Consider the following 27337-nt stretch of genomic DNA (forward strand, 5'->3'; position numbering starts at 1 on the left):
ATTTCACACTTCACATCAACTTCTTCTGGTTAACACAATGTTGATTTACATTTCTACTTTGGGGTAAAAGTTTTTATTTGCTTATATGTTTTGACTCAGATGTTACCTTCCTTCTCTTTTAGTGTTTCTTCCCCCTAAACAGCTTCAAGCAAATATGACTGGCAGAAAATGCCCATCATATTTTCATTGTACTATTTATGTTTTAAAAATTAATGTTTGCCCCAATAATTCTACTTGAAGACCAGCCCAGTGTCTAATGGTGGGTATGTGAAACTGTTTTCTAAACCATAAGATGTTATGCAGATTAGGACCATCATTATTATTAATATCACTATTATTTCTGGTTCACCCATAAACACCATATCTTCCATTGAGGTGGTTGTGACAACAGCCACCTAGAATTCTAATATGTATTCCAGATGGTTGCACTGATACTTTCTCTGAAGCTCAGATAAAGGTAAAATGCATGGGTTTTTAGTGCAAGCGAGGTACCCTCCATGGCCCAATGAAGAATGTTCTGCCAGAACACTTTAGAAATACTGTATGTTTTTAACCTTGGGAGGTAAGGACCAGTCTGGATTGTGATTTTACGCTAAACACAGCATTTAGTATATTTCTTAAGGGCATAGTCACCTTCTAAAGATGCTCTTGAACTACAAAATCATTATCTGTACTCTACTATAATTTATCCTCAGACATATCCTGTGCAACATTTTAAAATGCTAGTGCATGGTGGGCCCCTTTTCCGGTCAACACAGAAAACAAGGTGTAGGATGCAGGAGTAGGGTTTGAAGGGATTTAGAGATATTCTAGTCTCATTCTCTTTGGGCTCAAGACTACAGTAATATGCAGACCCAGAACCAGGGCTCAGGTCTGCTGACTTCTAATCCAGACCAATTGCTGTCAGAATTCCGCTTGTAAGAGTAGTATGAGGTTACAAGTTTCTAGAGTCAGGCCACATGCCTAAGTCCCACCTGTGACCCTCATTACTGTTCTGATCTCAGACAAGTTACTCAACACTGCAATGTCACAAGATCAGCTATTATCTCTGCTGGACAGAGGTGGACACCAGGATTTAGAGAGGCTATAGAGTTAAAAGAGATTATCAGGGCCACATGCTAACAGCCTGAGGACCAAATACTGTCCCGATGTGCTCTGCCTAGCACTGCTGCTCCACAGGATTTTATGTGTAGGGCAATCTTTAAGTCTGAAGACTGTCCATAAAAATATGCATTTCTAATGTCTGTTTGAACAGCTTGCAGAAGACTGGGCTCCCATTCCAGAAGGGTGAGTGTCTCATGGGGTATGGGCTCACCAGTTAGTCAAACACCCGAGTGCTGCCTACTGTACCTCACCTACCTGGCAGGCACCCTTCTTTGACATCTCTGGCCCTGGCTCCAGTGACACTCAAGTGCACCATCCCTGCGAGAAGGATTACAAGGTATGGGAAATCCCTGTACATATGTCAACTCGTATCGGGCTGGAAGAAGAGAAAGAGCTAACACAGAGGCCTTGCAGCCACACTCTGGGGCTGAACCCAGGTATTGGCAAATTACCTAACTTCAATTTTCTCACCTGTAAAACGGGAATCCTCAGAGTCCCATCCTCACAGGGTTGTTGTGACAATGGATTGGAAATCTAAGAAGCGCTTAGAAGAGTTCCTGGCAAGGTCTGGATAAATGCTACCCTTCATTGTTATTGCGGCTTTGAGTAATCAAAGTAATTAGAGCTCTTGGCCATTGGGTCCTTCTCTGCAATGCCAACCTGCTCTCTTTTGACTTTGTTCTGCTCAGATGGGTTCATGCTCTCTCCTCTGCCCCGAGTAACTGATCTGGTATCTGAGCACTACAACAGGGTGAGATTCAACACCCCCTCCCCATCCTCTGCTTTTGTTTGACTACCACCTTTGTCCTATATTTCGCATGGCCCCAAGGAATGGCTCAGGTCAAAATAATTAGGCTATGCCAAGTGTCATAAAAACAAAAAGCCAGAAAATGTTTAAATGGGCCACAATTGGAGAAGGCTGGGACCATTCAGAGCAATAACAAATGAAAATCAGATGGAAACGTGGAGAAACCCTACTGTTCCCTCTAAATTACAGGAAATTCTTGCTGATTGTGAGGGACTCTATCCCTTGGATTTCAAGTGGGAGGTCATGGGATGGAAGCATGCATGTGGGCAATGGTGCAGGTCAGAAGAATGATGGGGCAGAGGGGCAGTGACTCTTCCACTATTCCTTCCCACAGGTCTTCTTTCCATATACCTATTCTGTCCACCCTTCAAGAAACAGGTTAGCCTGCCTCCTCCAGGAAGTCCTCCTAGGCAAGTGTAACAAGATAGAATCCCTCCTTTCTTTACAAACCCCTTGGCATTTCTCATCCCACACCCCTCTGACATCTCCTTATTTATTTTTTTTGCATTACAATTGGTTTTCCATTTCAATATATCCTATTCCCCAACTAGACGTATACACTTCTTTACTATAGTTTACAAACCTCTGAATGTCTCATAGTCCTGGGCCCCTGGTAAGGTTCCTAATAAATAGCTCCCAGTTGCCAGAGCAGTAAGTGTTGCAGAGGGAAGAAGCACAAAGCGGAGGCCAAGTTCATCCGGGCTTGGATCAAAGGTGTGGCCTTGGAAAGACACTTCCCCTCCTGGAGGATTGGTGTTCACTAAGCACAAGGGCCTCTTCAGCTCAAATCTGCAATGGTTCTGGGCTCCATGCTCTCTTATGTCAATTGACAGATACTACAGGAGCCAGCCATGGTCAGAAGGCCTCATAACTCTCCAGCCCCAAATAATTATCCAGCATTTCCTCCCAGACTCAATCCTAAAGCACTACAGAGTCAGAAAACAGAATTCCTGGTCCAAGAAAAGTGGCCTAGCTCAGTGGCTTTCAACACTGCCTTTCAATAAAATGACCTGGAAAACTTTATAGAGCACACATGTTTGAGTCCCACCTCACACCCTATTCAACAAAAATCGTGAGGGCAGAGGCTGAGGCTGGGCATTGCTTTTGCTTTTTCTTGTTTTAAAGATGCATAGTAGGAGAGAACCACAAGCCTAGCTGGAGAGATGATACAGCTGCAATATATATACATTGCATATATGTGTATGTATATATATATATGTGTATATATATATGTGTGTGTATATATATACACATATATATGTATATATATATATGTATATATATGTATATATGTATATATGTGTATATATATACATATATGTATATATGTATATATATGTATATATGTATATATATGTATATATATAGCTGCAACATATTATATATATATATATAATGAAATGTACATGAAATAATTTACATATATTACATGAAACAACACTACAAAGGTGCTGCATGATAAGGTCAGATGAGGGCTAAAAGAAATGCCTCATATGGTAAATGCTAGAAGGCGTAGGGTAGTCAAGAAAAAAAAATAAAAGTCAGGCTTGAAACAAGGGTTGGATGTAGAGAGATGTTAGCCTCGTTGAGCTACATATCCTCAGAACCAAACATGGGCCCTGGAACACTGAGGCCACCAAAGCCACCATGCTGAAGAAAGGGTGGGCAGCAGCCCAGGGTGGGAAGGGCATGCTACATGGAGGGGACAGCTTGAACAAAGGCAAGGAGATGGGAAGGCACTAAGCTAGGGAACTATAGGAAAATCCATTTGGCTAAAGCAGGCAGATCTATTTGATGGCACAGTTGGGAGCACAAGGGACAAGACAGTGTATGGCTTTAAATTCCCAAAGACAAAATTATGAATATTAGATACTAACCTGAATCCTCTGAAAGTTACTTTTCCTTCAATTTAAGTACTCAAATTCAAAGAGGGAGGCCGGTGGTTTACATCTAGGCAGAGTCTATCAAAAACCCTTCACTCAGCTTACTTTCTTTCTGCCCACTTCCAAATTATAAGGGTCCAAAAATAAGATACACACGTGTGTGCATAAAACTAAACAGGAGAAAGAGGCTCCTGGCAGTGGTCCAGTTCCCTTGGAGGTCTCGTTTTTTACTCTGGAGAGTGTATCTGAGAGCAAAATAAAGTTATTTATGGCCTTGGAAAGGGGGTCCTATGAAACTCACAAGGCTGCTCCCTCAGAGCCTGGCCAGGTAAATCTGACCTTGACTCTGGGACAGTATTTCCTGCCTTTACTGGAGATGATCCTGTCCCCATTTAAAAAGAACTGGAAGGAAAATCATCAGGGTTTGACTTCAACAAGAAAACTGATTACAGTCCACAGTTTGAAAAACATTTTCAACAAAACTAGTGATTTCAAGTGGATTCATTGAGAAAGAAAGGTTTCCCCCACCTCTACTCCTTGGTTTCACTTAATCAATAACACTTCAGCATTTTCTCTGTCAAAAGCATAGAAGTGAATAAAAGAAGAATGTACATTATGTTATCTGGATCCTTGACCTGCACCCCTTAGGCCAGAATGCCAAAAGAAATTTACAAACTCAAAAGAGAAAATTCTTGCGGTGCCTGGCTGGCTCAGTCGGTAGACTCTTGATCTTGGGGTCATGAGATCAGCCCCATTTTGGGGGTAGAAATTACTTAACAAAAAAAAGAGAGGGAGAAGATTCTTACTGGCATTTCAAGATTAGTGGATTTGAAATTTTAAATTAGAAAACAAGTCAATTACTTGCATTCAAAGTTCTTTGTAGTCTGATAGGTAGCACTTAATAATGAATAAGATGAAGACATAAATGAGTCGCCCTGGGATGTATTTTAATTCTCCCCTTCAGTAACCCCAATAAATCCATTGCCCCTCTGTAGGTCCATGTTTACACCCAAACACCCTGTATAAAAGAAATAGTGTAGGTTTAAAAAAAAAAGGAACAAAAACATAGTTTTGTCTTTAAAAAAATGAAAAATAGGCTATGTGTGGACAAAAGAACCTCTCAAAATAGCTTTCCTTATATGTTTGTTTTGCTTCATTGATGCCCAAATTAAAAGCTGATCAGCCTTTGTGTGGATAACTTTGTTTTAAAAAGACAACCCGAAAACCTCTGATCCTATATGTCAGAAATTTAGTTTTGTCCCAGTGAGAAAGCAACATTCTTTGGTTAACTTGGATTCTAAGTAATTCTTGATGAAAGGGCATCATGATAAAATTATCTCTATATAGTACATTAATCCAGTAACTAAGCCACCTTTGTAAAAATGACCCACCTTGGTCTAGTGTGGAATGAAGCCTAGGGAATTAATTTGTATAAATAAGTATTAAATAAAAATGAGGACTTGCCACATAACAATAATCAGATGGTGGAGGTAATCCAGTCTTAGGGGTAAGAATCTGGCATTGAGTAGTTACCTTTTAAAAATATAATAACATTTATTTAACTAGGATTTATTCCAAATGAGCCTTAAATCAAGCAAGTTGGATTTAAAGAAATCTTAGCAATTGAGAGGTGGTGTCTTAGTGGAGGTATATCTCCTCAATAAACAAACACACAAACTCAGTTTTAGAAATTCATTTTGGAGAAATAAAGGAGTATCTGGAAAAGGCAGAAAGTGTGTGGGGGGTGGGAGGGGGAGTACCCAGAATACATCCAGGTAGAGGGTTTCATTTCTAGAAAAGCAGCGCCACCTGCTGGTCAATTTGCATTTCAAGCCCCTCTGTGGTTTGCTGGCCATCATCTATCTTGCAATCTATGCATAAATATACAGCAGTATTTCTCAGCTGCTGTTATACATAAGAATTTTATTACCAGCCGGCAGATTTCTAACACACTGGTTGCAGTTTAATAATCCTCTATTACCTGAAGTATGGGTTATATAAAAACCTAGAATGTTAATTGTTGACAAACCAATTCTAATATGTAAAGCACTGTAAGTCACCCAGTAAATATCCAAATAAATCGAAAGGGATACCTCTTTTTCCTCTAACAACGTGTTATTAAACAACACAACTTGATCACTTACATAAAAATAATTTTCATGCATTTCAACGTGCTAAGAAATCAGGAAAAATGCATTATAATCTTACTAACTGAGAGCTTTTCCTTCATTTACAATTTAGAGGAAAATCTTTTTGCTGTGAATATTTTTTCCCTTTCTTTAAAAAAAAATGTACCTAAAGCAAGGTGTCATTTAGGAAATTTTCTCATATAACAAAACCTGAGTTATAAATAACTAAGATTCCATCTATAAAATGTTATATTTTTAAAACGGCAATAGAGAAGTCGTGGAAAATATAAGTCACTGATACAGTGAGCAGAGAAACACTACCTGTCATTTTTCAGAAAAAGATCACACAACCGTGATAGCAAAGGAACACAATAAAAGGAAGAAACAGGGATGTGATAGGTGACTCTGATTATATCTGCAAAGGAAACTGTGAAATAAATTAACACCCAAGCACCCACGAAGGCATATTGTTTTAGCTTCCCCGCAAGTGCTCGTTATACAGCAGAGAAGGCTGGTGATTTTGTAAGAACAGAAATAAGGTGTAGGCTGTGAAATCTGGTGGTGATAAGTAATGACCACACAACTTACAACTCTGATTTGATCTCTAACAGAAAAAATAAATAAATAAATAAATAAATAAAAGTACTCTACGGGATAGATGTATGCAAGAGCGATCGTATTTTTCAGTTGAAACAAATAAACCCCAAATGGGATCAAAGGGCTCCAGCAAATGAAAAATGACAGTTCCTATGTTGCCCTGATTTGATCTCAAGCAAAACTACCATGCTGATAACATTCCGGAGGTTGGGAGGAAGGCAGGGCTTAGCTAAAGGATTTGGGCCCCATTTGGCCCAGATCCTCACACTAATCTCACTAATGAGAAAATCAACAAGAAGCAGAACTCGACTACTTATAAAGCAATTTAGGAAAGGTGATGATGGGAAGTATCAACACGACCAGACCTCAAAGATGGGTAGAGATCAAGACCATCATCAAGAAAAGAAATTCTGATAGAATTTGAAAGGAAAAAAGTGTCATCCCTCCCCACCCTCTGTTCCCCTCGTTTGCTCTCCAACATCCCTTCCATCTTCCAGTAACACACTATCCGTGTCTGTGGTAGAAATGGAAAAGTCATAAGGCAGTTTCGATAAGATAAGGGATGATGAGGCCACAGTCACGGGTGCTCTATGAGACAGGTCCTATTATTATCTCCATTTTACAGATGGGGAAACAAAGGGATAGAGAAGTTCTAATACTTGCCCAAAGTCCCACAGTAGTAAGGGAGGATGTCTATCCTGGGTTCCCTTAGACGAAATGAGAAGAATAAAGATTCATACATGTGTAAGCCATTACTCTTATTATAGCAATTGGCATGCACTGAGCATCCATTTGGTGAATATATCAAAACACGACTGCTCCAGTACTGATTTCCAAAGTCTGCAGAAAACACACAAATCCCACCGCTTCCCTCCCTTTCCCTGCTCTGAGGTTCCCCAGAATTTCAGGCCTTAATTGCCAAGGAGAATCACTTAGCTCATTGCACAGTGAGATGAATGGCTTGGGAATCCCCAGCGAGATAGCTGAGAAAAGACAGGAGATGTCTGACTATCGGACATCCATCTTTATCTTCATTGAGGATATCTGCGAAGGAATGGCTCTTCCAGCAACTAGCCTCTTGCACATTTCATATCCATGTCCCAAGACTTCCAGGCCACGTGATCGTAGCCCCTTCCTCTACCCTCTGCATTCTTAGCAAGTTTTATTCTGTCATTTTCACAGGGTCTCTCTACTCTGCAGGTCACCATACTTTCTTTTTCAGTAACACCTGTTAGGGCTTTGGCTTTGAAGCATCACTGCTGGATGTGTTCTCTCAGTTGGATATGTTACAGGCCATATGTGGAAATTTACTCATCTGCACTGAAGAAATGGCCAGATAGACCTTGACAAAATGCAGAGAGCAATTCAAAGCCACTCAAAGGTAAGAGAATGCTTGGTGCAACCTGAGAGCTCTGCAAGCAATCTGGAAAGCTCTCTGCCCCCTCCTTGTCTCAAGCAGAATAAACAGAATAATGACACTTAATAGGAAATAGCCATGAGACACACTCAGCCTTTGGATACCTTGAGGTGGGAAGAATTCCCACTTGGGTGCTGTTGGATTCGATCTGCCTACCTTAAGTCAGAGTCAATGATTCTAATAGTCATGAGTGGACTTAAATGTTCCCCCACATTGGGGCAGATTGGTGCAGCCATGTGCAAATGGTCACAGCTGTCCGCAAACAGGTCCCTCTCCTCATATTGGCCCTACCCAAGGCATCAGTATTTTTGTGCCACCCTGACTCACAGGAAAATGATCAGTCTCACTGAATGCAAATGCCACAAGTCCTCAATTTTTGAGGAGAAATGCTCTACATACCCTTTGTATGGTAGTATCTCTCTCATTTGGCTCATTGGTGGATTTTTGCCTATTGTGATTCAATTCTGTCTAGATCTGTTTTAATCTGGATCTGATTTCATTGTTTCTAGATCTTCTTTCTCAATATTTAGTCTTCACAAAGAATATGGGATTGTACCTACTAGTTGATAATGTTCAAGGGTCATCAGTTATGTCCTTGATTTTCTTGCTACATTTCCTCCTTGTAATCTTCTTGTATCATATATATATATATATATATATATATGATATATATATATATCAGATATATATATATATATGATATATATATATCAGATATATATATATATCATATATATATATATGATATATATATATATCAGATATATATATATGATATATATATATGATATATATATATATATCATATATATATATATATAAGGCAGTTTCAATAAGATAAGGGATGATATATATATATATATATATATATATATATATATATATATATATATTATATATATGCTATAAAGTTGTTTAGAAATTTTTAGGGAACTTCATGGATCCATGTGATCCTGCTTCTGGCATACCATCTATTCCTTTAACTGATGGTTGAGAATCCTTTCATTTATTCATTCTTTTACTCATCAAATATTTACTCAACTGGAATCCTTCAGGCCATTTCCTACTCAGGTATTCTTGCCAACACCTGAAGCCCAGCGAATGATGCCAGCATACTGCATTTCTGACCTTGGAGGGAAGGAAGGCAGCCTCTATGTCCTTTCTTGACTGAGTGCAATCCAATAGGCCCCAGCCCATAAAGATGCCATTGGCCAAATTGGAGATCACTTTACTGCAAGCAGTCAGCTCCACTCCCAGAAGATGGCCCACATTCTGTGGCCTACAGATGCCCCTTTACACACTATTGGTGCATCTTGAGTGACTCCAGCTCCAGGAAGCAGTCTTTCTCACTTTGCTTGGTCTCTCAGTGCAACTGACCATCCCTAATGTTGATCTGCTTCAGAAGCTTCCACTTTGAGTTTGCATAGGGTTTTTTCTAGGAATATTTGGAATATTCTCTGGGAGTATTTGCAGTATTCACCCTGCTATATTGAAGGGGATAGAATGGGGGGCCTTCAGGTTTACCAGAAGAGATTCTTGATTGCTATTTCCCTTGTTTGTGGGAGGATAGCTCCTTCTGAGGATGACTAAGTGAGACGGTCAGAGAAGAAAGGTCTCTGAGTCTCCAGACCCTTCACCCAGTTTGTCTGAGCTGGACTCCAGAAGAATGTCTCCTCAGAACAAGAATCTATGGGCATGTCTAGAATCTCCCTCGAAACCAGGCACCATCTAGCCATTTACAAAAAGCTCCCTTTAATGCTGAGATTTTCAATGTGAGGTTCTGACAATGCTGGCTTTGTTTCTGCACATTTAGATTCCTCTTGGGAAAATGGTTGGCTGGGGAAGCAGAACCCTTGTAAGTAAATATGGGGATGAAGGATTCCCTGATTATCTAGGTAATTCAACATATTGGTTTGGGAGAACGCCTCTGAGAGAGGAAAACAACATACAGCCAATTGAGTGGGTACATTCTGCCTCATTCCACCCCCAAAGTTGGCATTCTCAGCACGCATGCCCCAGCACTGTCAGGAAATGTAGGACACTAGTGCTTTTCTGTGTTGTTTTAATGACCTTTTGGGGTCAATGGCGTGTACAAATCCTACAGCCAAGGATGGCCAATATACAGCCACGATGAAAAAAAGGTCTTGTGAACAGAGAAGAAAATTGTACCATGGTACTTAGAAATGCCACATGACTTCCCCAGATTTTGTGTGGCAGCACTTCACAGGAAATGTGTTTTGTATTTCCACTGGAGTGGGGTAAGTGGTTGAAAACTACAGTGAATTTTCAGCGAATGGGATGTGAAGTACTTTATTATTGTTTTTCCTCCATAGATGTAAGGAGACATGCTGTCTCCCTGAGAAAGACACGGAGAGAAAAGTCTCAGTGCCATACAAGGGATTTGAAAAATAATTTTCATGAGGTCAGGCTGAAGCTACCACTTGGAGCTTAAGCCAAGACCCTCGGGGCCGGTCACATGTCCCTGCTGGTGGTGCTCACTTACACTGTTTCTCTGCCCAGCCTGGGCCAATACCGTTCATGGCAGCAGTTCAGAGCTACCTGACTCTGTCCCCATCAACACACTCAAAAGACGTGAGCCCTAATGGAAATGGAGAGCATGGCAAGGGAGGAAGAAGAAATACGAAGTTAGAAAAGGAAAAGAGATGGAGATCCCCCAAGACTGGGGATAGTGGATGCAGCCTGGTAGGTCTCCAGTTCCAACCAAGGCTTTAGTAAATTCCCCTCCGACAGAAGAAAACTCCACTGAATCCAAATAAGAATCATGACTGCTGGGTCATCTGGGGAGAATTAAACTCAAGAAATTTAACTAATGCAACTCAACTGCTTCAGAGTCATTAATTAAACGTTCTTTAAAAAGATTTTTAATTTCTCGGATCTGCATTTGGATAATGTGCTTCAGCTGCAGAATCCTGGACGCTGTAGCTCTGGCCTCCCTTCCTAGGGCTTCTCATAGCAGCTCTCCAGGTCTCCTCCGACCACAGCTTCCCCTCTGCTGGTCTTCCCCACCCTCAGGGGGAGTCTCCCAACTGTCTCATCAGGTTGGCCCCTGCTTCCACAGCTGCCCCACCACTACACTTCTTAAAACAAAGTCTCTGTGGTCCTTTCCCAGAGCAAACACTCTGAATGCTTTCTATTGTATTGCAGATTAAGAACAAAACCCCTTCAGGGCTCCTCCCCCAGGGAACAGGTCATAGACTCCAGCCAAACTGGGTGACCAGCTGTTCAACTATATAAGTATCTGAGTAACTCAACTTGCTCCACAGCCTGTGGAGCCACTCAGCTTGCTTTCGAATCCCAGCCCTACCTGCTGACTCAGGCAAGACCTGAGGCAAGTTATTGAATCTCTCTGTGCCTTAGTTGCCTCATCTGTAAACGACACAGTTTATAGCCACCTCGGTTTACAGCCAGCTCAACCGCCAATAACAGTTACTACCTCGTGAAAAGGATTAAGTTAATATATATAAAGGACATAGTGTCTACAATGCAGAAAATGCTATGTGCTAGATTTAACAAGATATACACACGTATATATGTACACACACACACACACACACACACACATACACACACCCTGGCTGTGTTGGCAGAGCACCTTGAACACTAAGAGCAGACCTTACACAAAGCCTAGTCTTAATGTGAATCTAAGTGAAGCTTTAGCCATTTCCTACCACTGCCACCTTAAGAAACCCCGGATTCTGTGCAACGGAGGACAAATATAACAATAGATCTGCCTGGAGAGTGGACCTCTACTTGGATAAGACAAAAGCATCAACCTCTTCTCAAAAAGGGAGAATTTTTCAGCACACCTTAGCAAGCTTCACCCTTCTCTCCTCACCGATAAGTCTGATCTGTTTATAATCTCCACATCCACTCCCCTCTGAAAATGGTTCCCCCTATGCTCATTGCTTCTAGGCTTAAACCTGAATCAAAGATCCCAAACGCTAAGATCTTTCCTATGAGCATGCAGGCAAATGTCTTGAATCTGTTGGGCCAGATGACAAACGTCCAGCTCAGATGAAGTGAAGCGATGGGCACCATCCGAGGAGGGGGAATCCCAGGCGTGACTGAGACCAGGCGAGCTGCACATCTAGGGCTTGTTTCCTTCTGGATGGGACTTGAAGGCAGGGTGTGGTGGGGCCCCGTGCTGCCGCCCCACAAGACTCTCCTCAGTGACTTAACACCATTATTGGTCTGATACTAATTTGAGACGATGCCCAATTGCATCACAACAAATTAACTGCAGACACGCGATGGCAATCAACTCAGGGGGCTATCCTGAACACCGGCTGGGGGATTCCCTGTCTCCACGAGCCGCACACTCCCACAGATGTTTCTAAAAGCCTCTTCCCAGAGGCCCATTTAGAGAGAAATTAAATGCAACTTTGACTTAATTAACGTTTTAAATGATAATGAATACAATGTAGATTCATAGGAGGCATTTACATTGTGTTGTAAAATTGATAAAAATTTAATAACTCTTTGTTAATAAGTTATGTCTCCCCAGACCCATAAAGCCTAAGGCACTGCAAACTCCAGACTGGGTCTAATCCAGGCTCCTGGTGCAGGTGGAGGAGGGAGGCAGAGATGGACCTGACATTTGCTCCAAGCCTGCTCCAATTCAAACCTCTGCTTGTTCATCAGTACTTTATTTCATACAGTAAAGGTCAGCATTTGGGCTCAAGGCAGAGCCTTGACAAGAAAGCTCAAGTGAAAGGCGGACTGGCCCTGGCATCTGTCGCCTGAGATAGTGGAGGAGGGAGGGAGATGGAGAGCTAACTGGCCACATCTGTCCTCCACCATGGAGGGAAGATGGAGAATCCGCTGCCCGGTGGTAGGGGCTGTCAGGCTGAGTAACGTGACAAGCGGCCACTGTCCTGAGTAAAATTGCAAACATAATTTCCACGTCACCTTGCAAAAGGACCTCTCCTCAGCTTACTTGTGGCATGCCAACGTCGTTTCTAGTTTGTCCTTGAAGAGCTGAGTCACTTATTAAAGTGTCATACTCCTGGGAAGGGAGGTGTCCAAGTGACAGAGGGACACACAAGGGACCCTTCCGTCTTTCCTCATTCTGACCTTTCTACTTCTTGTCCCCTAACTCTGTTTCAAAGTATTTCTTTTGAAAAGTTGGTTGCCTTTTGCCCGAATATTCCCTCTCTCCTTTATCTGTATGAAGTGGTTCTTCATAGAATATTTAGCATAAAGAATTCAACAACACCTTTTGTGGGAGAAGCACGAGGTCCCCGAGTACAAGTCAACTACTTCACCTGACATCAAACTAAAGAAAGCATCTATTTATTATGAATGAAACCCTTTAAAGATAGGCATTTGAAGAGGATTCTTTTCAAAGGAAATTTTGCCCATGTATGATTTCTTGCCTTGCAAAGCTGATTTAATGAACTGACCACTGTGGAAGCACGTGGAAGGCATATTTCCAATCAACCCATTGTTAAAGGTGGCTACCACAAAATCGAGTGAGAGGCATTGGCTTCTGTAACCTTGCCTGCTACCAACAAAAGTGCCCGAAGACGCCCTCCCAGGTACATCGTCAGTCTCTTGGAAGGATTAAATGGCTGTCTGGCCCTAGTTGCCTTCCTGTTTTCACGTACTGCAATGAAGTGCAAATGGCCAAACCAGGGAGTGTGCACTGGGGGTAACAAAGAACTAGAGAGGAATCCAAAGGCTGCTTCCATATTTACTGTCATGGATATAGAGAAGGAGAGGGGTAGAGGGAGGAAGAGTCGGAGAGACAGATCATACCAGCATGCACAAGAAAAATAGGAGAAATTACAGACGCAGAATGAATGGGCTTAAAGAATGCATGGAATACTATGTTTAGCTGAGTTTCCTTCGACGCTCCTGTTTCTATCTTTCTATCACTGATGGCCGTGGTGGGAAGAGTTTTCGGTTTCAGGGACCAGAAGTGAACGTAGATTCATAGGAGACATTTACAAATACAATTTGATGGGAGCTTGAGGGAGTCACCCAAAACTACACACAGAAAGAATCAGATAATGATAGGCTGTTGGTTTTTAAATACAGCTTATTAACTCGAACCCCTCCTTAACTGGCATTGGAGACTGTTCGTGCAGGGTGTGTCCTGTTATAGACATTTTCCTAGAGCTATTTCCACCCCTTGCCCTCGTATCTGATTTTATGTACTTCAAAATGCCATTAGTTCACTCGAGTGACTTTAGTTCTATTGACAATGTTAATTCTCTGCCTGTACAAACCAAAGGCTACTCGGGATAAGCTGATTTTTGTTTATTATCTGACAAGACTCAAGATTACACTAAACTGATTTTGGTATGTATCCCTTCAACCTAATGGTATTGGACTTGTCCTCTCAGCTTAACCATTGGAGTTGAATGCCTCCTTGTATTATATTTATACCCGAAATAAAAGTCACACGCCATTTAAAATTAGCTACAGTAGTTTGCAAAAGGGTGTACATAATTGCGCAGGTTTAAACTATTAGTAGATTGAAAAGTGGGTGTGAGTGATCGCATGTGTACTTTAGCTAAAACTATTTCCAAGTGCAAGTCTAAAGATCTGTTTCTCTTCCAGCACATGTTGAATTTGTTCGTGCCAGGGCTGCTGATGGTTTGTGGCCAGCACTGTGTCACACAGGTCTCAGGAGGTTTGAATCAATAGGGTCCTATATGTTGACACTGCATCATAATTTCCATTGTCCCTCTCTATTAGACTTAGCAATCACATGAGGCAGACTGAAATAAAAGAATAAATTCTGAACAGAGAAAAAGCACTACTTTATAAACCTGTAGGGAGGTAAAATGGCCCTGATTAGAACTTACATCTATATTTATGTGTGTGTGTATGCGTGTATGTTGCTAGACATAATTATATATATATGTATACACATATATATTATATATATATACACATATATATTATATATATACATATATATACACATATATGTGTATATATATGTATATATATAAATATGTGTATATTTATATATATATAAATATATATATGTGTATATATATGTATATATATATATATATAAACTCTGTAAAAACTCTGGGCCCATTTCATTCTGGTGTCCTTTTCTGGTTCTTCTGCCCAGGATCAGCCGGAATAGAAACAAAACCAGGATGATCAGAAAATGAGGTTTTGTGCACCAATTCTAGCCTACCATATGGAACAATTCAGTCTTGTCGAAAACATAGTCTTGGATGAATTCTTGCTGGTCACTATTTGCTTTACTTTTCTGACACTGTTTTTTTTACGCCTTTTGTAAAGGAGTCCTCCTTCTCTGAAGATCTTTCTGTCTGCACAGTCTGACCTTACATCTCTCGAATTCAAAAGAAGACAACTGTTGGAACAGAACGTGACTTTGCAACAACAGATCCTCGATGATGGGCCACACCTCCAAGGAGAGGTGCCCCGAGCAAGCAGGCCCTGCTGTTAGAAGGCAGATTTTTAAAACTGTGTGAACATTTTAATATATTACTACTCCTCTGGGAACTGGCTACTTTTCTTCCCACTTCAGAAAACACATAATGGGACTTTGTGTTTCAATTTAACGTCCCTTGAAAACGGAAATCTTTTCCCTTATGAGAAAAAAAAAAAAAAAAAAACAGCAAGGAGGGAGACTAAAGGCAAAAGAGAAATGAATTAGGCAGTCTCCAAAGAGCATTGGCTCAACTGGGAAACTGCGACCAAAGCAAAGCTCCATAATAATATAATGACCTTTAATGAGTGTCTTGGGAAACAATACGGCCCTAGCATAAAAGACAAAGGGCAAAACCCATCAGGGCTCTGCTGACACTAATTCAAAATGATTTTCAGAACAACTAAAGAATGTAAGAGAAGTAATCTGATCCGCCCATCTGACCTCACTTTGATTCAAGGGCCCTTCTCCTGCCATTTCTAATTGTCAAACCCTCTACATCTCACATCTGCTCATATTTAATGAAAAGCCCACTCTCGCCACTGCTCTTTGAGTCCACCAGCTCTGTCAAACGGGCACCACCCAGCCCCACCACCAGCAAGGGAAGCCCAGGGATTGCTATTGGAGCTCTGCCAGTGGAGTTCTGCATAGAGATAGACATTTTTTAATTGGAGAAGAAGGGTTTATGTGGGCGCATGAAGGGGCTCAGGTTGGAATGGGTTTTTCTAACTTATTGTTAATGGTCAAAGGTGCGAGGACTCACACGGGGTGGATGAAATCTTCTTTTGTTTGATGGTGTGAGGACGGCGGGAAGACCGATGAATCAGAGGAGGCGACCCCCACACCCCACCCCCGAGCTGTCAGTACCAGTTATGGCTTCAACACACAGCCCAGAGCTCCATGTTTTCCACGGTGGGGCTCATTTGGAAGGGCGGGAAGGACGACAATCTCACGCACAGGATGTTTCTGAGAGGATGGGACAATCCCACCCTAAGTTTTTCTTCCCCTGGCCTCCATCAATGCTGGGATTAAGTTGCAGAGCTGAGAAATCCCTCCAATTATGGTTTCTCCTGTATGAAATGGAAATTACACACACTGGGTATCATGAGCCCCACACAGGGGACACACATTTTGCTGTGATTGGTATGGGTGGCCAGTGCCAAGACACAACCGCATACAGCCCGAATGGCTCCTTCCTTTTCTCCACTGACTCTCTAGCCAAGGTTTTAGAGCCTAGTGGTTATCTGAACACAGAAAAAGTGGTGCCTTACGCAGACGGGTAACCCCAGTGGCTGGTGGTTACTTTTGCTGCCATCAGTCAAAGATGTGGCCAAACTGTGCCACCATAGCTCACTCCTTTGCTCCTCCCCCACTAGCTCCTGTCTTTGAACCCAGTGTCTTGCCACACATAGTAGACCAACAAATTCCTTGTGTGGTTGTGACCGAGTTCACCTTTGCAGGGTCATGGGAACTAGCAAGAATTCTCACAATGAGAATAAAGGGGTAAAGGTTCACACTGTGGCATTTGTATGAAAGGAAACTTTCTTCCTAGGATTTTAGGCTAATGTGGTTGGCACAGTCCAAAATCCCTCTCGATACGACCTCCATTAGGTATCACTTTTAAAAATGAATCCTGTTTCTTGGCACTGGTCTGGAAGAACAGTGAATCATGAAAGAGAAAGGATGATTAGCTCAGTCCTAGATACAACTTTTCCAAATACCTTCTAAAACAGTTCAATGCACAGATTGTGCCTCAGTCCTGAACAGCAAGTTCAAACACCAGCACCTGACATGGCACACCGCTCCAGGGCATACAGTGAAGTCAGGACTCCTTCAGCTCTGGGAGCCTCTATGGATCGCTGTCCCACAAGCACCCCATGCTGGGACCATCTTCAACACCCACGCAGGTGAATCAGCAAATTCTTCGTGAAATGCTCAAGAGGGAAGTGCCCTTCCCTTTCCCTCAACCCCTTATTGTCAACATGAATTTACTCCTGCTGGTGAAAGTTTATTTCAACCAGCTCTGGGCACTGAGAAAGAGAGAGAACATGTGGCAATATGGTTGCCAATAAATGTGTTGGGTGCTTTCAAGAGGAAGGGATGAAGCACAGAACACAGAATTATCTTCTACCTCTCATGCTACCAAAAATGTGAAAATAAAGTTAGAGCCACACTTGAAGACATCTAAGTCCTCACAAGGAAATACAACCTCTTCTGCCCTTAGATGAGGACCCATATCTCCGCATCTCGGTGTACAGACTGGAGCTTCCAGTAACATCACCCATGAACCACGTCAGTGAAATACCGGCAAAGACCACGCTGAAGAACAAGGAAGAGGGAGATCTTAGAAATCTGGTGTATCTCAGTGCTGCCAGCTGCAAGACCTTGGCCAGTTCTTTAACACCTCTGAAATTGTAAGTGACAAAGAAGACTGACCTCAAAGCCTGGTGCAAAGGACTCTGGGAAATCATGGCGGTTCATGGCTTACAGGTTTTGTTTTTTGAAATCACAATGGCTACAGGACACCTTAGTTCAACAGAGGGTTCTATTTGGGGGAAAATGATGATCCTTTGAACTAGTCATCTGAGAAGAGCCCTAGACTTCATCAGTCAATATAGGTTTACAGATTTAGAATACTTGTTCCTAGAACATAGGACACAATCTGGCACTGGAAGAATGAGATACAGGTTAAAAAGACAAGGTAAAAGAAAAAAGAAAGAAAGAAAGAAAGAAAGAAAGAAAGAAAGAAAGAAAGAAAGAAAGAAAGAAGAAATCCACATTCATCCTAGCCCTGTTGTGTTTTGGAAATGATCTAAGCTCACTAAAAGCAATTGAATGGTCGAATTGGTTTCTTCTCTCTACGTGTTTTCTCTCCTTCCTCCCTGCAACCCAATCCAGTGTAGAGTCTTTACCCAAATATGAAGCTAGGCATTTCCACACATCTTTGTAGTCATAGGGTATTTGATTTGCTGTCACATTAATTTCCATTTATATTTATTTAAAGGAGAGAGGGAGAATATCACTAGACTAGAATATCACAGTTCCGCACACCAGTACGAGAAGCACAACAAGTTAACAGAATGGGAAGGGAGCCTTCCCCAGCATGTACACAGGGACACAGGCAGAGAGGACAACATATCAGTCACCACACAAGATCACACTGGGAAGAAAACATCAGCTCGACGGACTCACAGAACCACAGGGCACGACACAAGACGGGGATGATACCACAGACAGCACAGACATGGAACTCCGTGTGTCGGGGTTAAACTTACAGGCACGGAAACTGGTGGAGCAATCATTAACAGAGACAGAAGAAAGTGGGAAGGTTCTCTCAAGGGTGTCCATGTTACCACGCACACGGCCTGACATGCACGAGCAGTCACGCTCAGAACGTCCGCAATCAAAACAACATGCCCGTCTCATTCTCTTGTAGATGGACATCTTGGCTATAACCATGTGGTTGGATGGGAGGAGAGGAAGAGCGGTAGTTAATGGCAAGGTCACACACAGCAAGGCAGCTGGAAGGGAGCTAAAGGGATTTAACACAGGTCTTAGTTCACATTAACAGTCTTGACCCAGAAAAAAATGCAGAGTGACTGCTGGTAACAGTTTGGTTGTACATCAAAAACAGCAGCGAAAATATAAATTGCCTTTATAGTTCCCCAAGGCTGTTGTGTATTATTTTTCTCCCCTAGGTAAAGCGGGTGACTACAGGAAAAGGGCATGGCTGATTACAATCGGGTTCTCGGATGAGAAGAACAACACGTTAGAAGACAGCAAAAATGTAACCGACATTTTTCCCCTGGCGCAATTAATACAGGAGGTCAAAATATACACACAGCCAATCAATTAATTGCTTATTTGGTACAATAAATGGTTTTTGTGAGTTGCAAAATATGTACTATGTAGGCTTTCTAATTTCCCTCCATTTCTGGGCATTAGGCAGAGCCTAGGACAAGCTTTCATCAAATTAGATGTGAAACGATTACATGTTAATATAGAATCTGAGGATGCCTCTGCTGAACTTCCCCAGAGTGAGTTTACATGATGCCTACAGGAATTTAAATTTACTCTTGACAGAACAAATATCCAAATCTGTCCATATAAGAAATGCAGCTACTCAAGGCTAACGCTGCGTATTTGACATTAAAGGCAGTTCACAAATAAGAAATCACCAAAAGCATATGAGATGTTGGTCTATTGGAATGTATTTAGCTACTCATGGGTGTATTTTCTGCTTAAAGCCGGGAGAATCTGAAAATCGCATCTGCTTTTCTCTCCCCTACCCCCCAAAATTCAGAAAGCCATCGGGCTATTGGTTAATCATAATTTTTTCTAATATAGGAAATATCGGCCAAAATAGACCAGAGGTTATAAAACACGAAGTAAGAGATTAGGTCCCATGTAAAATATCTTATATTTACATGTAACATTGATAGCTCTTCTAAACTGATATCGTAGGAGCCTGGGGATCCAGCTTGAGTGTTGACCTACAAAACTTGCTGGACATCACTGTAGTGGTTCTCAAAAACACTTCACCCTTATCCTTCAAGCCAATTTATATTTCAGTCCATGAAGCCTTTTTGTGCCTCATTTTGATGCTACAACAGGCAAACGTGTTTGCTTATCACTTAGCATGACCCAGCCTGCTTCTCTTGCAGGATTGGAGAATAACTTGTGTTTATTCCGAGCATCATAGCCAAATAGCAAGGCTGAACTGGAGAGGTGTTATTCCCCGCGCCTACACCTTCCATTTTAAAAGTCATTCTCCCCCCCTCTTTCTTTTTCTTTGTGGAGAATGGTTGCACTCTTACTTTAAAATACGGCTTGTGGTTTTGCCCTCTTTGAATGTTACAGTCACCAGGAAGAGGGGTTTAAATCTCTCAAATGGGTCAAGTCCTGTTCTAAGACCTTTATGACTTGCCATACAGTATATTTGTCAAGCAGGGGTAACGTTATGATTGTGAAGAACAGGCACTGGGGGAGATGAATGAGAGATTCATTCCTGTAAACTTGGCTCCCATTTTTAGTGACATGTTCTTTTAGCATCCTCACTAGCTGGTCGTTCAGATCATCACCATGCAGCCCCAGCCCTCTTCAGTGCGTGGCACATCATTCCTGAGCTGAGCTTTTACAAAAAAAAAAAAAAAAAAAAAAAGGAAGAAAGAAAAGAAAAAAAAAAAAGTTCCACTATAGCATTTGAATTGGAAGACTTTAGAAGGCATGGTGTGAATGCCCAGACACCCCAGACAGTAGTAGCTTAAGTCAAGAAAGAGGAAAAAGTCTTCAGCGGAAGACATAAAAATAAAGTTATTTTACATGCATCCAGATCTGTTGTACAACTTGTAGACTGCTCACTTGTTTCTTGCTTAGTTCTTTTACTGGAAATATTGATTTGTGATTTACACAGAGGAGGGAAACAAAGATGATTTTTTGTTTCACTGTAAATAAATTGTTTTGAAAAAAATTTAATCAAATGCTGTAGCAGAAGAGAAGCCCATCAAACTCTGAAACGCTATGCTTCTCATTAGCAGCAGTCCCTGGTTTTCATTTCCATACTGCCATTTTGGGTCATACACAATAATAGAATCTGACACATTTATAGGGAAAGAGAGTTCTTCTCCATATACCCGTCTTTAAGGACAAGGGGAGGGAGAATGAGGCAGGATAACTTTTGAAATCATTCTGTCAGAGGTAAGCCCATCCATCCTAATGGGTGATTTTCAGCCTCGTATTTGATAAGGGCTTCGGGAGGAAACAGAACCTCAACCCAGTGTCTCTCAGGAACTGTTTGCAACTGTTATTGCTGGCTGTTCTGGAGACCATGCATTGTTCTAAAATTTCATATTGTTAGCATGCAGGAACAGGCTGAAACTGGTAATCGAAGCAGCAAAAAACCATTTGCTATAAGAAGATTAAATGTTAATTATAAGCAGTCACATTCCAAAGCAGCATATGCATAAAAAAAGCAAACATGCTATTACTCGTCATTCCTCCCCAGTCATTATTTTTACACTCACACCAAATACAAAATAGAAATCTCAAAAGACACACAAGCACCACCACAAAAAAACCAGCAAGAATGATCAATGAGAGGCTAAAAGACAAGACAGAAACAGTTAAAAACGATTGAGCCCCACGTGTTGACAAACCTTTGTGAATTACAATGTCTAGACCAAGGTGCCACCGACTGGGAGGGTGGCTCTCGCTCTACTTCTGGAATAGTCCATTTTCATGGACACCCCCGCCCCTCAGATGTCTTCACCTATATACACTTCCGGGTCCCCCTTCTTCAAAGGAAAGGCCCATCTGACCTCCCTACTGGTGGAGTGATTCATTAGGATTGACGGGTATGCATCCCAGCCAGGAAGAGCTTCCTGCTGTGCCCTTACACGAGTCAGGAACATGAACAAATGCTTTAACTAAAAACGTTTGAGGATTTCCCTGCTTAGTGGTAGCTGTTTCAGAAGATGTGGGCATTCTGTGTGTAAAATTATACTCTCAAGTTGTAAAATAAAATTATATCGAAATTAAGTCTTGGACCTCCTGATTTGGAAAATACCACCCTTTCAACTTTCTCTGGTTTCCTAATCCTCCAGGTTTGTTTTAGTGAATCATGGATACTCAGAACCGCTGGTGTTTTATTTCCATTTCTCCATGATTGTTTCCTTTTCTGGAGCTGATGTAGGTTAGAAGGTTAATTTCAGATATCAGAATGCCACTTAAAACTACCAAGGTTAGGTTTCAAAGAACAACGTTAAAAGTTTCGGTATTTATTTAAAACAGAAGTTAGTTTCTTAATCTACTCCCTGGACACATAAAGTGCCCTCTCACCTTTGGCGTTTGCTGGTTTTCTTTTTTACACAGTCACCCAAAGCTCTCTTCCCAAATCTCAGTCCTCAGAAAAGGGACTTTTCCCCAGGATTTCAATAATACAAAGTGGATCTATGAGGACATCTAGTGGATCTGTGTGGAAGAGCAGCTAGTCGACAGATCACCTGAACCAGCTGGCCTTTCTACGAAAGGGAGCGGAAAGGGGACCCCGTGTGTCTCCAACAATTGAAATCTGTGCATTTCAATCCAGTGGTTCTTACAAAGTACAGTGGATGTTTAGGGGGCAGTGGGGGATGAGTGAATTCTAGGAGATGGTTCCAGAGTGGTCTAGAGTAGCAGCTTGCAAACACACTGGCTTTGTAGCCATGGCCAGCAGAGTGGGACCACTTCAGCACCAGTTGGCTGGGTCTCCTCAAAGCTCTGCTGCAGCTTCCTGAGACAGGAAACAGACAAGAGCGTGTCTCTGGTAGGTGTGAATACTGTAGCTACTTGTCATTCCGTCTTAGGGCTTTTGGAACTTTATGTTCGATTAATTGGCCCCATAGGCCACCTTAACTCTGGGAAAGCAGAAATATCAGCCTCTGGGGACTCAGTTTTCTCTTTGGCCCACATCACAAGGTTCTTGTTCTTGGGCCAGTGCCACAGATTCAAAGAGGTTATGCGGTTGCCAAGAATTAGACCCTGGGTCTCACCTTCCTCCAAAGAACCCTGTCTTAGCAGTTTTACAATTTGAGAAAAAGCTTTTATATGCTTTCCTTCACCACAATGAAGTGGATATTCATCCAATATTTCCATTATGACTTCCTAGTGCTATTTGTAGAGATAAGATACAAGTATTTCCCTAACGGACATCATCAAAGCTATCTGTTTACTCCTAAAGTGTTTAAAAATGGAAGATGGCTCAGACGTACTCTTGGAGCACTTTTCCTATATTTTCAAAGGTCGTGATCATGAGAAAGGAAACCTGTAGAGAAGTAGCTGCTGTAGATGTGGCTCGGTTACTGCTCTGTCCTTGTGTCAAACTGACAATCAGCTGTCAAACTCAGGTTCTCTGCTGGCTAGCCCTTCTGCGCCAAGCCTGGAATGAAGAAGGAGTTGGACTCCAGCCTGTTCTCAGCACCATCTGCCTCCCGCATCAGCGACCAAATTGTCAGCCAATTTCCAATTGCAGAATCTTAATTTCCAGGGTGGGTTGGAAGGGGCAGGAAAAGCAGCACTGGACTGAGAGGTTCAGGTAGAGTTTTCCAGCTGCTGGAGAAAAAGTATTTTAGGTTCAAATGGAGCAGATTCAAAGGAAGATTAATGTGGAAGGAAAAAAGAGATAATCTGCCTTTCACTTCACAGATATTTTTTAGGCTGCAATCACAGGGTTAAAATCAATCCAATGAAGGAAGGATTAATTTGAAGCCTGACCCTGAGGCTGCTCTTCGTATGCTCAGCAGCAGCTAAAGTGATACATAAAAGTATCCATGGAACAAAAAGTCCACTGAGGCATAGTGTTTGAGACATTTGTTTGATGTGATACTGGGAATCAGAGAGCATTCTTTCCAGTCCTGTAAATGAGGAATAATGTCTTCACTATGCAAAATTCCTCCTATTAGCTTCTGCAGGGAGAAGAAGGATCTTCCAGGTGGTTTTCCAAGATCAGAAAGACGGGAAAGAAAAAGCTGGTTAATGTCAGTAGCACTAAGTATATGGAATTAGTTGATATTGCCCTCAACACCACACCGTGGTTGCGGAAGGCAGAGGAATTTGGCACTAGAGTTGTTTGTTGATTGACATCATGTTTTCTGTCTGATTCTGAAGGATCACTAGGTACAGGAGGTGCCTCTGCAGGTATGAAAGTGGCACATGCCTTCGAGCCACCCTTCCAGATGTTCTGCGGATGAAGGGAGCCACCCAGTCAACTTGGGCAGTGTTGTGCGATGAACTGAAGACGTCATTCATTTGTTTTGTTTGTACATTGAGCATTCTGTACCCTCAAACTCTGAAGACTAGCCAGAACCAGATGACCCATTTGCATGGTACAAAGGCAATGAGAGTTCTGAGTGCTGAGACATCTCCAAATTCCAGGACCATTGGATTCAACTGGTCTGCAGGCTGGGTCCCGTTTTCAGTAGAGTCTTATGAGCATGTGTAAAGATCCGACGATGCTCACTGCTGGTGCCACTGAACGCAGCATTGCTTTGAGTCACACATAGAAACCCTGGCCCTAAAACTGCCACATCCTGTGGGTGAGAGGGGTCCTATTCTGTGAGTAAGTTAGAGGCTCAGAGACTTAACATTTACTTGTTCAGACTTCTATATAGCTCACTAATGAAATGGAACATTCTCCTTGAGTCATCTTTCCTTGAGTCATCTTTTCCATCTTAAACAAGTCAATGGATCTTCCAAGATGCCTAACACCCATAGAAGAACTGGGTATGTCCTAGTTCTTTAAAGCAAGGGAAACTTTAAAGCAAGGGAACTTCATAGACTGTAGGAAATAATTACCACTGGGGAAATACTTGTCTCCAGTAAGGCTGTTTAAGATACTTACACTCCCAAAGTTTGATGTCCAATTAATTCTTTAGCAAGCACTTTCTCATATAGAGAGGTACATATATTATAATAAATACATCACTCTCTCTATAAAATATTTCTGTGCTTATATATAAAAATGTTCATTTTTACATATAAAGTACTGGTACATATCATATATATATCACAACACAGGAATATATATGTAGCATGTGTGTTTCCTTCAGGATAGGAATTCAAGCTCAGTAGCAGAGACCAGATAAAATTTATCAAAGGCAAGCATGACAATGACCCCCAATTGACGAGGCATCTACAGCTATAGTGGTAATTACCTCAGCCTACTCAGTGTCCCCTAAAGGTCCGAGACAAGGCCTTCAAGAGAAACACTGTTGTCAAGGTCTTATTTTCAAATGGAAAAATAAGACAGTGCCAGAAGCTGGCAAGAGGCTGGGAGGATGGGAAGATGAACGGAGGGCGGTTCCCTGCTCTCAGGGGTCTCCAGCTCCAGGCTACTCTGCAGACCATGTTGGATGAGGGAGTTGGGGCATGATGTCACTGCTACATGCAACATAAATACCAAAAGAAAAAAAGAAACTGAAACTGTACAGAAAATAAAAGAAGTATCTCTTCTAGAGAGAAAGACAGGGGGAACTGGACTCCGGGCTCCTGGGAACCCGTTTTACTCACAATATATCACTACCAGTGTGCAGTTAAAATAGAGTAGGGGCCGTATTCCAAGGCAGCAAAGAGGAAAAAAAATAAATCAAAAATATGTCAATGATTAGAAGTTCAAGAAAATTCCTTCAAACACATCAATTCAGACATGACTTGTCCCCTAGGAGTCCACCCTTTGGCAAACTTTTACAGGCTGGGGGAAAAAATGTAAATCATTAGACCAAGTTTGTTATACAGAAGAAGAAAATGGGTAAATAGTAGTTTCTGAGAGCTTGCTCCTTGGCCAGACAGCTGAATTTGACTCTCTTCCTTGATGGAATGCTATGAAGAAATAGAAAGAAATGCAAAAGTTAAACTATACTACCACAGGATTTCCAGATGGAATGCCCACACTCGAGATTGCTCCAGATAGTATGGCATGAAATGTTCAAGGTGAATGGGGAGGGTGGGGGTGGGGATGGGAGGGGAAGAGCTAGGTTGGGAGGGGAGGGTTAGGAAGCTGTGGATAAAGACCACTGACTGTCATCAGCTCTGCCCTCATGGAGATCAGCTCTGCCCTCATGTCATCAGCTCTGCCCTTGTTCCAGGGTGAATTATGATCACCTGGCCTAACAGGTTTGGACAAATGACTGTGTGGGTGAGCTGCCCTCTCCAACTTGGGGCACCAGGCAATGTGCATTCAAAGGCACAGGAACCACCCCCACCCCACCCCCACCCCCATCCCCGATGCATTATTCACAACCTTAGCTCCTTCTCTTGAAAGTTTCTTTGCAACCAAAACCTATCTTCTCCAATTTCCTGACTTGCCTGGTATGCATGGGGAGGTCCATGTTCAATAGTTCGCTTTATTCTGACCACTCCTTACACATACACATCTGCATCCTGCCCTCTGTAACACAGGCGGCTATGGTCTTTTAATTAGGAAGAACAATATTTGGACAATTTTGATCGTTATCAAACATTAACCTCACAGTCAGAGGCCTCTATGAGATGAGCCCAAGAGGGAAGGGGGTACAGAGAGACAGGGGCAAGACCCCTGTCATGCTGGCTCAGCTCAGAGGCAGTATTTCTGAAGCAATCCATGCCTTGCATGGTGAGAGATCACACCCTTCACTAGCTGGAACCAGCTTTAAGGGGAATGAAGAGAATAAAATTATTTCAAACAGTTATGTGGCTCTCCCTCCAGGATGAAGTTAAAAGTCAGCTGCTGGGTGCTTGCCTGGAACCAGGGTGGAAAAATAACCTAGAGGCCAAATCCTCATTTCTAGGGACTTAAAAAACTTTCTGCTGAGTTCCACTGCAGTGCCTATGAGGAACATTCCAGTATCAGAGCAGGGATCAGAGACACTTTCTCTCCATCATTCTGCCTTCTACCCTTGCCTTCTTAGAGTCTACTCTCTGTCCAGTCACCATGGAGGTCATCTAATATAGAAACTGATGCTATTGAGTTCTTGCTCAAAATCTTCCAAAGGCTCTATCTGTTACAGGACTAAAACCCAGGTTTCTCCTCATGGCCCTGTCTTCCTCTCTGAACTCATTTCATTCTGCTCTCTCCTCAGCCCCACCAGCCCCACTGGTCTGCCTTCCTTCCGTCCTTCCTTCCTTCCTGCCTTCCTTCAGCACTTCAAACTTATTCCTGCCTCTTGACCTTTGCCTTTGCTCTTCTACTAACCTCGACAGGGTCTCAGCTTCAATGTCACCTCCCAAGGGAGGCTTTCTGGCTAAAGCAGCGTCCCTACAAGGTTCCCCATACCCTCAGGCAGTCTCCTCTCTCTTCATAGCATTTGACTCTACCTGAATCTATTTAATGGTTTCTATGATCATTGTTTGTCTCCATGTACTACTGTGAAGGCTTCAGAAGAACAGCGATGTTATCTTGTTCACCCCTCCATCCCTGGCACCAAGCGTGCACCTGGCACAAAGAAAGTA

The 27337-nt window shown here is 42.2% G+C and overlaps 1 protein-coding gene across 44 annotated transcripts in view; it reads right to left on the reverse strand.

Moving 5' to 3' along the window:
- KCNMA1 (potassium calcium-activated channel subfamily M alpha 1) overlaps positions 1–27337 on the reverse strand; it is a 729677-nt gene that overhangs the window by 102863 nt on the left and 599477 nt on the right. For 13 of the 44 annotated variants that reach the window (XM_045437744.1, XM_045437752.1, XM_045437747.1 and 10 more), the window contains 2 exons: positions 25421–25429; positions 18652–18825 (listed from right to left, as the gene is read on the reverse strand). The exons of 16 other annotated variants lie outside the window; for them this stretch is intronic. In XM_045437744.1, the coding sequence (XP_045293700.1) occupies positions 18652–18825; positions 25421–25429 (183 nt within the window). The remainder of the gene's footprint in view (positions 1–18651; positions 18826–25420; positions 25430–27337) is intronic. 15 more of the 44 variants (XM_045437757.1, XM_045437756.1, XM_045437754.1 and 12 more) reach the window with 2 other exon arrangements.

Source organism: Leopardus geoffroyi, chromosome D2, assembly GCF_018350155.1.
Source record: "Leopardus geoffroyi isolate Oge1 chromosome D2, O.geoffroyi_Oge1_pat1.0, whole genome shotgun sequence".
NCBI classification, from domain to species: Eukaryota; Metazoa; Chordata; class Mammalia; order Carnivora; family Felidae; genus Leopardus; species Leopardus geoffroyi.